Raw genomic sequence first — 16334 nt, forward strand, 5'->3', positions numbered from 1 at the left:
GTGAGTTACTAAAGTTGGTCCAGAATCAAGGAGAATGGGAGAGAGTCCCACTTCTCAGTGGTTGGAATGTTGAGGAATTTGAGGATATGTTTTAAAACCTCCAAGTCTAGAATGTCAAATTTTCATAAATGTTTTTCCCTGTGTGCTTGAGAGTAATACATACTCTAATTATTGGTTACAGGTTTTTTATGTGTCTTAATTGAAGTTTGTCAGTTATATGCTTGAAATCAATATTCTGTTACTGCTTGCCTACTTGCTATGGTTGTTTTTGTTGGTGTTTATGTGCTTATCTGATGGATTATTGAGAAATAATACTTTTTATATTTTGAAGCTGTTATTATTAGGTGCATAGAAATTGTTTTATCTTGTTGAATTGAACCTTTTATCAATATGTAATGACCCTTTCATCTCTTTTGATGTCTTCTACTTTTCAAGATTATTTTGTCTGATATAACTCTATCACCTTTCTTTTGTTAAGTGTTTGCCTGGTATATCTTTATTACTTACTTTCAACATTTCTATGTCCTCACATTTTAAGTATGTGTCTTACAGGAGCATATAGGTTGGATTTTATATTTTATCTACAGAGTTTAGCTCCTATATACCAGTCATGATCATTGATATTTGTATTTTTGTTCTTTCTTATTTTTACCTTCTATTTGACTTGCTTTTTCTGGTTTTCTTTCCCCTCCTTTATGGCCTTCTTTTTGGATTAAGAATCCATCTCTTGTTTGATTTTTTTTTTTTTTAACTGTCTACTAGTTTGGAATGGTTCTATATTTCTATTCTTACTGTGTATTCTGGAAATTTTATCCTGCATATTTAACTTAAAGCCTAATATTGGTGTTTTTAATGGGATTCTGATTAATATAAGACCCTTAGGCTGCTTTGACTTCAACCACTATCCTCTTGATTTATATGCTATTTTTGCCAAGTTTTAGTTACATCTTATTTTTTGAAGTATCTCATATTAAACACATAGTCGGGGTTAGTTTAGATTTACCCACATGCTTAAAATTAATTTTGCTCACCATTCTTTCTTGAATCTTAGAACTTTCTTTGAAAATAATTTTTCTTTTTTCTTAAGTGTGTCTTTTACAGGTTAATTTAGTGAGAGTCTATTGATTATAAACACAGTCAGTTTTGGAACATCCAAAATGTCCTTCCTTGTTCTTGAACACTTAATTTTGCTGGGGTTAGACTCCTAGGTTGACGGATATTCTTTGAAGATATTATTCTACTGCTTTCTGATTTCTGTCATTGCTTTAGAGAAGTCTGCTGTCAGGCTAGTTACCACTCCTTTGGAGGTAATTTAGCTTTTCTCTTTGTCTGCTTTTATGATCTCTTCTTTGTCTTTAGTGTTCTGTAGTTTCATTTTAATGTATCTGGGTATGGATTTCTTTTTTTAAACTTGCTTCGGATTCATTTGTACTTTCTGAATCCTGTCTTCAGTTCTGTAAAATTCTCATTTGTTGTCTCTTTGAATATAGATTCTCCCTCATTCTCTCTATTCTTTCTTTTGGGAATTCTTTTAGAAATGTAATGGACTTTTCACATGTCTCTTAACCACTCATATTTTCCATCCTTTTGTCTTTCCATACTTCTGTACTATGTTTTGGGCATTTTTCTCATATGTGCATTTGAAGTCACTAATTTTCTTTTGAGCTCTGTCTGATGGGCTAAGTAACCCATCCATTGAGTTTGTAAGCTTATTTATAATATTTTTTATTTCTAAGTGTTGTATTTGGTTCTTTTGCATATCTGCTTGGTCAGTTTTGATAGACTCATTTCTTATAAGAATATTCCATATTTTCAGTTCTTTTATTTCTTTATACACATATAACACATTTATTGTATTCTCTTTATTGTAATATTTGTCATCTTTGCAGATATAATTCTTTTTTTTTAAAATTTATTTATTTATTTATTTATTTATGGCTGTGTTGGGTCTTCGTTTATGTGCGAGGGCTTTCTCTAGTTGCGGCAAGTGGGGGCCACTCTTCATCGCGGTGCGCGGGCCTCTCATTATTGCGGCCTCTCTTGTTGCGGAGCACAGGCTCCAGACGCACAGGCTCAGCAATTGTGGCTCATGGGCCTAGTCGCTCCGCGGCATGTGGGATCTTCCCAGACCAGGGCTCGAACCCGTGTCCCCTGCATTGGCAGGCAGATTCTCAACCACTGCGCCACCAGGGAAGCCCTGCAGATATAATTCTATTGTTTGCTTTCTGCTGTGTTTCACTCATGAGGCTTGTTTGGCAGTTTCTGGTTGTGAGCTCATTTTCCTTGGAACATATTTGTTGAAAATTTTTGAGACCTGGTTTTACAGTGCATTCTTCTGAGGATAGTTTGCCTTTACTTCTGCTAACTGTCTGAAGGCCCTACCAACCTGAGGCACTTCAAAGTAAATTTTCGATTTGGGGTTTTTCAGGCCAGACAGTTCCTATAAATGTAGGCCCCAAACCTGCCTGGATATAGGCCTGTGGTTAGGGATTCTTAGGGAAGACTTTTTGGTTTCTTTCCTTTCCTTTCGGCCAAAGATGAAGTAGGCATGACTTTCTTTAATCATCCTCTCCCTCTGCAGGGCAGGAGCACTTTTCCTACTTTGCACAATGATAGAGTCCCCTTCCAGAGTTCTGGCTTTAACTTCTGTGCCCGGCACCTGTTGTCCATTGAAGCCTAGGCAAATGTCAGCTCCTGCATCCTTGCTTATCCCTCTGGATTCCTGCCCTCTCATCATTTCTGGTCTCTGAGGGATTTCCTTACCTCTCTGCCAGCTCAGAAATGAATTTAAAAGATTTAAAAAATATATTTGATCTAGGGACTTCCCTGGTAGCACAGTGGTTAAATATCCATCTGCCAATGCATGGGACACGGGTTCGAGCCCTGGTCCAGGAAGATCCCACATGCCACAGAGCAACTAAGCCCATGCACCACAACTGCTGAGCCTGCGCTCTAGAGCCCATGAGCCATAAGTACTGAGCCCATGCACCACAACTACTGAAGCCCTCGTGCCTAGAGCCCGTGCTCCGTAACAAGAGAAGCCACCACAATGAGAAGCCCACGCACCGCAACAAAGAGTAGCCCCTGCTCACCGTAACTACAGAAAGCCCGCACGCAGCAACGAAAACCCAATGCAGCCAAAAATAAATAGATTTATTTAAAAAAAAAATACTTGATCTAGCAATTTTAGAAGTGCTATACTGGGAGGAGTCTCCCTGAAAATCAAATCTGCCATGTGTTGCTTTGAGTTGAGTTTTAAGCAACAAAGTGGATTATACTTCACTATACAATTATTTTGTGACTTTTCTTGGAGTTTCTTTTCTAAAGAATTGGATTATTAAGTCTCTTCAGTGAAATAGCCTTCAGCCTAATGGACACAAGTTTCTAATGGATTCCTGTCTCAGAAGCACAGAATAACATTGTATTTTTACATCACAGTTTAAGAATATTGCAAGTAATAATGAAATCCTCCTTAAGAGTTCATGGTGATCATTGTTAGAACTTTTCTAACCTCTTCCAAAATGCAAATTTGAACTTTATTTTATTCGCAGATAAATAGACTTGTAGTTTAGAAATGTTGTTAGGATTAAAATAATCCTGTGCCCTTTTTAATTTTTACAAGGCATAGTTCTCTTTCAGCAACTCTAAAGTGAGAATGAAATGTTATCTCTTTTTTACCAGTTGTCTAATTTGCCACTTGTCATGATTCCTAATTTGCCCCTTTTTTTACTTTCTTTAAAACTTTGCACTTAATAAGTTATAGCTTCCCCCTCCCCCCTTTATTGCTGAGGGAAAATATATCCCATCTTGAAATCTTGAAGCAAACAGAAATAGTTTAGAGTCCACCTTATTTTTTCATTTGTTCATAGTCCTCTGGGCATAGAAACCAAACATTTTATTGAGTGGATTAATCAAAGATACATTATGTTATATGCGCATTTCCCCCTAATTGATGAGTTGCTGTGTGTGTGTGCATTTGGACTCGTATGTAATATAATTGGTTAGAAGCATTTTGTAGGTGTACTTAGTGTAACAGATACTTCTATTAGTAATAGACTGTTTTCAGTTTATACATTTGTAAAAACCAAATGACCTATTATTCTGTCTTTATTCTTCCAGGGTAATACTGACCAACCTGTCCAAACAAGCAAGATTGGACTTGGGAGGAGAGAATATCAGAGTTTACAACACCGCCATCATTCTCAGCGTTCTAAGTGCCGTCCACCTAAGGGCATGTATTTAACCCAGGAAGATGTGGTAGCTGTTTCCTGTAGCCCCAATGCAGCCAACACCATCCTGAGGCAACTGGACATGGAGTTGATCTCTTTAAAACGTCAGGTATTTTATAAAAATCATATTTTTTGATGATTCTATCTATTTTGCTTATATACTTTTATCTCAGTAAACTCAAGTATTTTTGCAGATTTTCTCAGCCACCTATTTACATAAGTTTTGTTTTTTTATTTACCTTGTTTTCAAGTTATAAGACGCCTCTGTCTTTCTAGATTTGAATCCCAGCATTGCTACCTGTTAGCTTTATGATGTTGGGAAATAAAGTCTCTATAAGCTTCAATTTTTTATTTGTAAAATTGGGCATAATAATCATACTTCTTTCACAGGTTATTGGGAATTATTTGAGATAATACATGTAGATTGCTCAGCAGTGTTTGGCACGTTTTGAATGCTCAGTGAATAATGGCTGCCCTCTTCATTATCATCATTATCACCAGTAGTCATAGCAGCAGTATTATTTAAAAGTATCATTATCATAATCAGGTAGTGGTTAAGTTAGGTTTTAGAGTCAGTGCTCCTAAGTTCTAACCCTAGCTACACTGTCTACTTCCTGCGCAACCATAGAGGAGCTTGTTTAACTTCTCTCAACTTCAGTTTACCATCTCAAAATGAGGATAATAATATTTTGCTTGGGAGGAATTAAACAAGATAGTATATGGTAAGTGCTTAAAACATTACTGCCTTGCACATAATATGTACTCAATTAATGGTTGTTATTAGGTCTCCGGTCTTTCTCAGTCATGTTTTCCTTTATTTATTTATTTGTTTGTTTCTCTTGTTGTTTTAGGTACTCTTCTAAGTCTGTACTTTCTTGCTCTAAATTAACCAGCCTTACACTATTTGCCAGTGACTTCTGAGTCTACTTCTCAAGCTGTGGCTTTTCTCCCAAGCTCTATAGCTACATTTCCAGCTACGAGCTAGACATCTCATCTCACCCCCAAAAGATTTCTTTCTGTGTTCCTTGTCTGTTGAAACATCTGAATCATCTTTGACTCATCCCTTGCCTTTATCACTCCCCCAACACACACAGACATAAGTGGTAAGTTATGTGAGTTTCATCTCTGAAATTTCCTTTAAATCAATCCCCTGATGTTTAATCTCATCCCTACTACCCTTGTTCAGGCCCTTATCACCTCTTATCTGACAATCCCTGTCTTGTTGATTCTCCTTGCTGTCCATCTCTCTTCAGCTCTATGTTACGCATTGTTATCAGTGTTATCCTTTTAAAATTCTGGTATAATCCAGATGACTCATCTTAAAGCTCTTCATTAATTTCCACTTGCCTTTAGCAGGTTACAGCAGAGGGAGACAGGAATTTATAGGAAGGTCATGTTAAGAAATTTAAAATTCATCATGAGTTAGGAAACCACTGAAGGATTTAAAAGAAGTATAACAGGGTCATATTTACGTTTTTCAGCTCTATCTCTTCGTTTTTTTTTTTCAGTAGTTGCTCTAGGGGTTATAATATGCATCCTTAGCTTACAGTGTCATCCTTGCTTAGATATTACAATATGCATCCTTAGAGTTAATATTATACCACTTCACATATAATGTAAGAACCTTGCAACAGGGTAGTATGGACCAAGATAGTTTTTCTCTATACCAAACATTCAGATTTCTCTATCCCTTGACCCTGGTTACTCACCCAAACTGCTTTTATATTTCTCTTTTCTTCTCCAGCAAACTTCCTGAATAAATATCTACCACATTAGCTTACTCTGCTTTCTTACCACTTATTCTCAGAGGCTTCCCAATCTAATTTCTGCCCTACATCCCATCCCAGTTCTGCCACTGAAAAAGCTATCTTAAGACTGTTTATGAACAAGTTGCCAGGTCTAATGCCCTCTTCTTGGTTCTTACCTCTTTTGGCAACCACTTCTTCCTTCTTAGAATTCCTTTGTTTTGACTTATATGACCCTGGACTCTCAAGTATATATAAAGTATATATTTGATTGAATGCTTTGCCTTTAGTCGAAACATACTTGTGTGCAAGAATCCCATCTTCCAACCCACAGCACTCCTTCTCTTTAGAGAACTTCTGAAACACTTTGCCTGTGATATTTTTAAAGTGCTCAGAATTTTCTTAAGTAATGAAGGAATAAAATGTACTCAGTCACCTGTAATTATACTTAATCCTCAACACTACTACTTCACTACTACCTCACTTAAGACTATTTTTATTGATTTTTTTAATTAATTTATTTTTTTAATTTATTTATTATTTTTGGCTGTGTTGGGTCTTCGTTGCTGCACGCAGACTTTCTCTAGTTGCCGCGAGCGGGGGCTACTCTTCATTGTGGTGCGCGAGCTTCTCACTGCGGTGGCTTCTCTTGTTGCGGAGCATGGGCTCTAGGCGCGCGGGCTTCAGTAGATGCGGCACGTGGGCTCAGTAGTTGTGGCTCGCGGGCTCTAGAGCGCAGGCTCAGTGATTGTGGCGCACGGGCTTAGTTGCACTGCAGCATGTGGGATCTTCCCAGACCAGGGCTCGAACCCATGTCCCCTGCATTGGCAGGCAGATTCTCAACCACTGCGCCACGAGGGAAGTCCTATTGATTTTTATAAAGGAACTTTTTTAAAGCTTTAAGTTCCTTTCTTGGATATTCGTTTGATGTGTAACATAGTAAAGATTTGCACTCTTGGATTTGCAAATTCTACCACTTTTATATCCCAGACGCATCTCATAAGCAGTGTCCAGACTGAATTCTTCCGTGCCCACTAGTTATCTGTTCCTCTTTTTGCATTCCCTGTCTGGTTGAATAGCACCACGTACACTCAGTTACTCAAACCAGTGACCAAAGAGTTATCCTTGATTCCTCCTCCTCCCTAATTCTCCACAATCAGTTGTTTACAAAGACATCTTAATTTTGTTTCCAAGTTATTCCTTAACCCGTCTCTGTGCACCACAGCCACTGCCACCCCTTCATTTCTACTGTTTAAATCGAAGTCCTCAACGTTTCTCATTCGGATTGTTACATTAACTTCTATCTTCTTCACCCCATTCTATTCTCCAGATTACTACTGGAATTATCATTATAAAAGTGAAATATGGTTATGTTGCTCCCTTGCTTAAGGTTTCCTTCAATCTTTAGGCAAGATTCAAATTCTTTGGTCTGGCCCCAGCCTAACTGCTTGCCGCTGCTTTAGGGCTGTCGTGTCTTTCTAATGCTATTCTTCCTGGAAGACATTCCTTCCCCACAATCTTGTCTACCTGCTTCATTGTTATTAATCCATTAAAACCAAATACAGTATGCTAACACATATATATGGAATCTAAGGGAAAATAAAGGTCATGAAGAACCTAGTGGCAAGACGGGAATAAAGACACAGACCTACCAGAGAATGGACTTGAGGATATGGGGAGGGGGAGGGGTAAGATGTGACAGGGTGAGAGAGTGGCATAGACATATATACACTACCAAATGTAAAATAGATAGCTAGTGGGAAGCAGCCGCATAGCACAGGGAGATCAGCTTGGTGCTTTGTGACCACCTAGAGGGTTGGGATAGGGAGGGTGGGAGGGAGGGAGATGCAAGAGGGAAGAGATATGGGAACATATGTATATGTATAACTGATTCACTTTGTTATAAAGCAGAAACTAACACACCATTGTAAAGCAATTATACTCCAATAAAGATGTTTAAAAAAAAAAAAAACAACTCAATTTAGGTGTCATCTCCTCTGGAAAACTTTCCCTAATCTTCCCCATGATCCACACCTGCTAACACATGCAAACACACTCTCTTCTTTCTCTCTCCAAGATTAGGTGAGGTGTTTTAGCACTTATCATACTTTTATATTTATTTATCTCCCCACTAATCTATGAAATCCCTAAAAACTGAGACTTCACATTTTATCTCTGTATATCTATCTAACGTGGCTGATCAATTAACCGCATTTGAACCAACCTAGATTTATACATTTTAGCTTTGTTTTTAAGATCTTAGGTGAAAAAAAATTTTGCACATCACTTTGTAAATATCAGATTGTCCATACTGGAAAAACAAGAATAGAAAAAAACTAAACAAATGAACAAACAAAAAATCCTAACCCTTAATATTCTAGGTAGAGATTAACAAAATTGCTAGTGGAATAGTAGTTTAAAACTTGGCATGGTTCAAAATCAGGTTCTACCTCCTATTTCTATAGCCTTGGGAGTTTCTTAATTTCTCTGTACCTTACCTTCCTCATCATTAAATTGTTACAATAGAAATAGAGTCAGTTCTGCTATAATGCTTGTTTTGAAAACATGATTTTTTTCCAACACAGTTGATATACTAGGGAACAGTTTGAACATAATGTGACTTTTGCCTTTGCTTACATGTGATTTTTGTTAGGGAAGAACTACATCTTGCTGAGTACATGCCCACACACTTCAGATGTATACCAGCTACCTCAATTCACTGTGTGTTATGTGCCATCCACATCCACATCTGGTGTTAAAACTTTTTATCTTTTTTCAAATAACCCTTCTTCTACCACTTCCCAATGACTCACAAATTGCAGTTATTTTGACACCCACTTACGTAAGCAACCGTTTAAGGTAAAGTATCATCTTTATTGTAACACCTGTGAATTTCTTTACTATTTAGAGTGTATAAAAACTATGCTATCATTTTTATTAGGTGTCTATCTTACATGTCACTGATGAAGTTTTTAAGTGTTCTGTCCCAAGCTCCTTTTCCGCATAAGCCCTGTGGTTTTTATTGTGCAGTTTTGCATAGTACAGTGGCTTTTGAGAATGCGTATGTCAGGTTATAACAGAACTGATTGTACTTACTTCACAGAGTAGTTATGAGAATTAAGTGATTTATTACGTATGATGCACTGACAATGATGCTTAACATAATAAACACCTAATAAATATTATCCACTGTCATCATTATTATTCTTATTAGAATAATTGTTATTTGGTCAAAGCATTATGGTAGTGAGAAATATTGGTGGAATTTAATCCCTATATATACCAGTTGTCTTGGATTATAAGAGACATTGTTACAGATATTCAAACACTATGATTTATGAGTCTGTTAGATATGTATATAGTTGATGTGTATATTACTTGAATGAGTGTTGTATCACACCCTAAGTGTGATAAGTGTCCTATCCTCACGAACTTCAATTTAACAGGGTGATGATATATATCCTTTTCACTTATTGAATACTCAAAAATTCACCTAAGTAGATGATCTGATTCATATTTTGGGTTATTTTGTTGAAGGTTCAGAATGCTAAGCAAGTAAACAGTGCACTTAAACAGAAAATGGAAGGTGGAATTGAAGAATTCAAACCTCCTGAGGTATGTTATTGAAGAGTACATGTGCTAAGTACAGTGAAACCTTGTTCTTTGAGTTATCCAGTGTTCAACTACTATTTTGGTTACGTGTTAATACTTTGAAGGTTTTATAATATGGATAATTTATTATGTCTCTATTTTGTCATTTAGATAGTTACTCTCTTGAGACTTGGCTAATGATTTACATTAAATCATTTCGTTCCTGTCCTTAGCACTTCCTATCAAGCAAAGTAATTAGGGAAAATAGTGATACTAATAGGCCCAGTGCATGTGAAACTAGAAGGTCATTAATGAACAAGCCAGGGCATTTTTAGGTCTAGAGCAGTGTTTGTTCAAAGCCCTTTCCTACCTGTGTAAATTGGTAACAGGAAGAAAAGATCACAAGAAAAGGAGCTCGTTTTAACAAAATTTTTCTTTAATTTCGTGTATTTGGATTTTGGCTCAGGTTTCCAATTAGGATTTTAGTAGGTGGATTTACATTCTTGTACTTATATCCCGGAAAATATGAAATCTAAAAACAAGATATAGATTGACCATTTTCTCAAGTCTTACTTGTACTTCAGCTAAAATTTAATATGTTTTTTATATTTGTGATGACTAAGGGTGTACTTAAATGCTCATAAAATCCAATCAAATATTTTTACAGAAGCTTCTATTATAAAGTCTTTTCTCTTTTCTCTCTCTTTTTTAAGACTCCTGTGTTATGCTTCATATCCTGGACTTGCTTTTCTATGTATGTAATAATCAAATAATCCTACTTGGTCTTAATGGGATGTTTTTTTCCCCCAAATCACAGGTTGACTGAAATATCTACAAAGGAAATATGTATGAGGGGATGGGGGGAGGCAGAAGAGTAGTACTTCATATGCCATCTTACTCATTAGAATCTTTCAGAAAGGAAGAATCATTATGAAGGAAGTTGTTTTTGTTTGTTTTGAATAGTCTCTTTCAAGAAGGTCAGGCAGTGGAAAAGAATGAAATATACATAGACTAATATCTCATTCCAAACCCCCAGGTAAACTGACAAATATTCTAGTGATATTTAAATAAAGATAGTGTAATACAAAGAATACTGCTCTATTTTATGTTATATTATTGCGACAAAAAATTAAATTTTGTTATGGAATTAATTTAATATTTAATTATGCATTATAAAATGCATAAAAGCAAAAAACTTAAAATGCCTATGAGTTTATAATTTAAAAATTAAATTAAAAAGTATAGCAGATGTTGAAAACATTATGGGAATATCTTGAAGAACTTTATGCCAATAAGTTTGAAAACTTAAACAAAACTTAGAAATTCCTAGGAAAATATGGCTTACCAAAAGTGTCTTAAAAAGAAAGAAAACTGAATAATTTATAACCATTAAATAATTGAAGGAACAATTAACATTTTTTCTCAGAAGAAAACAGCAGGCCAAGACAACTTTACAGAAAAAGTCTACCAAATTTTCAAGGAAATAAAATTCTAATCTCAAATTTTCCAGAAAATTGCAGAATAGTCTCATTCATTAACATTATATAAAGCAAGATGTGAAAGTACAATAGCATTTATAACTTTCCTATATGCTGCTTCTTTTGATGATCACATAAGTCCAAAGAAGTAGATGAAGTAAATGCTGTTATTTTACATGAGGAAGTTGGGCCTCAGAGAGATTAACTGACATGATCAAGATCACACATCTAGTAAATAGTGAAACTCTGGCTATATTTCAGATCCTTAGAGTCCAGTTTAATGCCATGCTGTCCTAGATTAATGCTGCCTCTTACTTTTGGAAGTTTTCATATAATAGTAAAAGTGTATATTAGATTCTCACATTTAAATGCAGTTATTGGGGGACTTCCCTGGCGGTCCAGTGGTTAAGACTTCACCTTCCAATGCAGGGAGTGCAAGTTCGATCCCTGGTCGGGGAGCTAAGATCCCACATGCCTCGTGGCCAAAAAACATAAAACAGAAGCAATATTGTAACAAATGCAATAAAGACTTTAAAAATGGTCCACATAAAAAAAAAAATCTTAAAAAATATTAAAAAAAAAAATAAATGCAGTTACTGGTTTAGAAGTTATCATTTATTACATCTCTTGGTTTATTGTAAAAATAATGATCAAAATGAAACAATCAAAATCTTAACACACTACAATCCATACACTGAAGTTTGTATATTACTTTGAGGTTGATTTTGAACTCACATGACTTGAAAAATGTATATATGTTTTATCATCTAGAAAATGCCTAGGATATATTTATATTTATCATATTGTTCCTATTGCTTTACAGGGGAGAGCAACCTGAATAGATATATTTCAAAACATAGATTAACAGTCATAGTAAAGACCTTGAAAAATCATGTAATCTATCCCCTTACCTTTAGGTTAGCTGGTACCTAACCTAAAAAATTTCTCCCTAATACCTAATAAAAGAATTTTATTAACCTTTTAAACCATAGGCTACTAAATTATGTAACTCAACTGGAAATAAACAGTTACTAAGATGCTTTACTTATTCATTTGGTTGTATTTGTTATTTTCACTCATTTAGGGAAAATATTGGTGAAGAAAGTCCATTCACTTCCCTAAGTATTTATGATCACCTGTTTCATGTAAGGCACTGCATTAGGCACTGTGTGTGGGGGGAAGAGGCGACACCTAAAAAGAAGGAAGGATAGACTTTTTCCATCTACTTTTTAGAAGAAGAATTTATAGTCTAGATATTATAAGACAAACTGATTAAAGTTATAGATTTATCAGTAAAGATCTTAGGAAAACAAGTGGCTATTATTCATTCCAGCTAGGGTAATCAGAGAGGACTTCCTAGAGGGGGAAGTTTCAGCTGAAGTTTGAAGGATGAGTAGGAGTTTTGCACGTACAAAAAGGGCAGGTGAAGGGAATAACGTGAACAATGGTTTGGTGTTGAGCAGTGCATTCAAAATATAAATACAGTGGGGAAAAATAAAAGCACTGGATATTCCCTGAGCACTTATTATGTGCTCATTATTGTGCTAATTACTATTGAGAATTCAGTGGAAGTATAAAACAATGTTTTCTCAAGAAGCATATTGTCTACTTGGGAAGGCAAACTTGGTTGCAGAGGATGAATGCACAGGGTGTATGAGAGATGTTAATAAGGTTGAGTTTAACAGGGACTTCTTTGTGATAGAGGTCAGTGGGCAAGACCACTGTGAAAACAAAAAGTCTTTGTGAAAGCTAGGAAGAGAAGTTTTCCTTTTAAATTAAGTCAAATGGAAAGGCCCTATAGCTTCTTCAATTTAGGAAGGATGTAATGCAAACTTTTTATTTTGGGAAAGGTATCCTGGCAGTGTTTTACAAGATACACTAGAAACTTTAGAGCTGCTAAAATACCAAGCATGTGAGTGATAAAGTAAATGGTAAATGGGTACTGGGTAGTGTCAGGTATTAGTTGTAGGAATGGACAGCAAGTGATAAATCTAGAGAACATTGCAAAGTAGAGGATACTGTATCTCCTGGAAAGTATGTGAGAGTGTTGTGGGGAGTGGTGTTATGTTTGGTTATGCTTTGATTTGTTGTGGGAGGAGGTGAGTGGGGAGCAAGGAGATTAATGAATCTAGGAAGGAAGAAACTGAAAAAGGAGTGCCTTTTGAAGCTAGAAGTTTCCCAGTCTGTGGGTATTTTCATGGATAGGTGTGTGACATCCTTTCATTATGGATGTTGGATGGAATTTTCAACATTGAGTAGCGGTGACCTTTTCTAACTCTTCCAAGTCAGAGGTAGTATGAATCTACTCCTGACAAAAATGGGAAAGATGTGAAGACAGTTTAGCAGGGGAAGGATGTAGTAAAGATGCTGAATTCACTAAGGATGTCATAGATTGTTCTAGAAGGCTCTTTGGGGCCTTCTACATTATTATCGTTACTATTATATACTGGATTGTTTTATATTAATATTTTATTATTTTTAAAACAACAATATTTCAGACTGGGGTTTGCTGCAAAAGAATATTCTCAGTGGTACCTCACAGCTCACCATAACTACCACACAGTTTTAGATTCCTAGATATAGTCTAGTTGTCCTTTCCTTAAGTTAAACAAATCTCTACCAAAGTTTCTTGGGTCTAAAATATAAAAATCAGTAACTTAAAGGAATCTTATGTATTTTTTAAATGTTGATTCTCTTTCTCCTATAGTGTTCCCTTTCTTCCACTGTTTCCATTTTGTAACATACAGACTTTTAAATTCCATACAGTTTCAACTCCCTCTCTGCATTTTTCCACTGACGCATCTTCTTAAAGATTAATATTTGTGCTAATGACCAAATTCCACAGCTCTAACTCATTTCCCTTACCTTTTTCTGAGCCCTTCACATAGTGATGACCTCCTTCTTCCTCTAACTTTTGAGAGGTTATGTTCTCTTTTATAACTATTATTTTCCCTTCTCAGCTGTAATTTTTCTTTCTCTACATAAATAAAGACATTCTCCAAATTTGTATCCTCAGAATGCATTTCTCTTCTGTTTGGAAATATACAGTCTCATCACTTTGCTATATTAAAGTCATATCATATGTACCTTTAAATGACATAAATTCAACCATAGCTATCAGCCAGATAAAAAAGAGAGAATACGTTTAGTAATAGCAAATGCACTAGTACTGGCAATTCTGCCTAAACTCCATTTATTGAGTATATGCCCCAGAGTGAGCAGTTATGAGCTGGAAACTGTGAATCCACCATTCCTTCAGTCAGTTTAGCTTCCATATGCCTCCTGAACATTTCCTTGAACTGAACGATATTCTAGTATTTAAATAAGTATTTATATTTTTCATTCAGTACTATCCTAAATTTGAGCCACAGGCTTCATCTGGGATTTAACTGAGAAACTAGTGGCACATTCCAATGCTGGAGGAATAATTGGCTATGTGGACTTTTTGAGAGACTGTGCCTATCTCCGTGGCTACCTTTGTAAGAACATTTCAAGAGTAATTTTAGGAGGAAAAAAAAAAAAAACTTAAAACAATTCACAGGCTGGTTTTAGTAAGATGACTCCATTGTTTTCCCTCATAAACATTTTCCAGACACTTAAAAAAAAAGTTTGAATCGATGACTCTATTTTAGCCTCCTGCCTAATACCTTTTTTCAGTGTATCCCAAGTTAAATTCCTCATCTTAGCCTTGCCTTCCCACATCTCCCAAATCCTAAATCCTTAACATCATCACCCTTCTCCCAGCTTTCTAGGCTCAAAGTCTTATTCTGCTCAAAATCCTACCTTTCTCCCCTTGCTCCTTAACCCCCCCACCCCCCCGCCCAGCACAGTTGCTTATTAAATCTAGTATGAACTCATCAACCTTGGTTTTTATGGCACTTCCAAAAGTGGTCCTTACCGTATTTTGGTTTAGTTAAGTATCACCAACCTTCCAGGCTTATTTATCACTTCTTCCTGGCAAAAATCCTCTTGTTCCCTGTCATGGTATGCCTTCTCCTCATTTTTGCCTTTCAGAAACTTCTCCTATTCTTAAACCCATCTCAGACTCCAGTCCCTTCAACTTCCCTTTTTCCCTATTCTAATCATTTTGACTTTTCCCTCTCATCTTTGAATCCCCAGTATACTCTGTACTTTTTAATTTTAATAATAGTTATTCATCTTCATCCCATCTCCTGATATGCTTGTAAACTGAAAATAAGTCTTCATAGTGCTTGTTATTTCTCTTTCACCTTTTGTTCCCTTTTCACTAATGACACCTTTTCCTCCAGTTTATGCCTTTCAGGTTTAACAAACATCGATTGATCAATTTCTGCTGCTAAGGCACTGTGCTAGATGTTCTACATATATCCTAACTTTAATCCTAAGAACAACTTGCAATGTAGTATTACAAGAGATCCTCAGTATCCAAATGTTCGTTAATCTAAGGGATACATGGAGAAGCAAAAGTTGCCAAATAAGAAAATATTCACTAATGAATTGAGCACCTATAAAATGAGGCTCTACTCACCAATTCTCCCTAATTAACTCTAGCTGTTATCCTTCCCATCCATCACAGCAACATCCTTCTCTGTTACTCTCTTGCTAATACAATGCAAATACAAAATGAAATTGTAAGCCTTGCAAAAGTTGTGAAACTTCATGAAGTCTATGAAAGTACACGAGAATGACTTTAATTGCTTGCAAAATTGTTGACAAACGGGTATCTAGCAGAATTAACAGTGGAAAAAAAGAGGATGGTGACTGAGACAAGCACTTTAAAAAAGAATAATTTGAGTAACAAATAATTAAGAGGGGTTACAAAGAATTAAGAGAAATTTGTTGAAGTCTTCAAAACAAAAATGGCCTATATGCTACGCTCATGTTGTAAATTGCAAAGCTAGAGAATGTTATACCATTGTATAGTCAGAAGACGTATGCCAAAAAATAAAATTAAAGCATGTAAGTGGAATCAGTGACTATTTTTTAATGAACTAATTTTCCTAAGTTTTAGTTTCATATTTCAGATCAAGTTACAATCAACCCTTTATTTTTTAACCATTTACTCTGAAATATTTGGACCTGTTTTAAATAGGTTCCAGTACCAGTTATCCTTGGGTACCAAGGGCCTCTTCTGTCTACCTGTCACAGCCACGGTAGCAACAGATTGCCTGGGTATTAACTCAAATATTAGCTCCTACTTCATTCTTGTTACTCCTCTTGGGGGATTAATTGCTAGTTTTTCCTCTGTCATCTCCTTTTTCTTTTCACTTTTTAAGCCTTGGTTCACCCTTACTACTGCTTCTGTATGTCCT

At 35.9% G+C, this 16334-nt stretch overlaps 1 protein-coding gene across 8 annotated transcripts in view; it reads left to right on the forward strand.

Annotated features, from left to right (window-relative positions):
- Positions 1–16334, forward strand: part of RCOR3 (REST corepressor 3) — a 50317-nt gene that overhangs the window by 20910 nt on the left and 13073 nt on the right. For all 8 annotated transcript variants that reach the window (XR_014246935.1, XM_082400173.1, XM_082400172.1 and 5 more), the window contains 2 exons: positions 4120–4338; positions 9512–9589. Coding sequence is in view for 7 of the 8 variants with exons in the window: in XM_082400173.1 (XP_082256299.1) it covers positions 4120–4338; positions 9512–9589 (297 nt within the window). In the remaining variant the exon portion in view is untranslated. The remainder of the gene's footprint in view (positions 1–4119; positions 4339–9511; positions 9590–16334) is intronic.

Source organism: Balaenoptera borealis (genome assembly GCF_965194805.1).
Source record: "Balaenoptera borealis genome assembly, chromosome: 1".
Taxonomy (NCBI): Eukaryota; Metazoa; Chordata; class Mammalia; order Artiodactyla; family Balaenopteridae; genus Balaenoptera; species Balaenoptera borealis.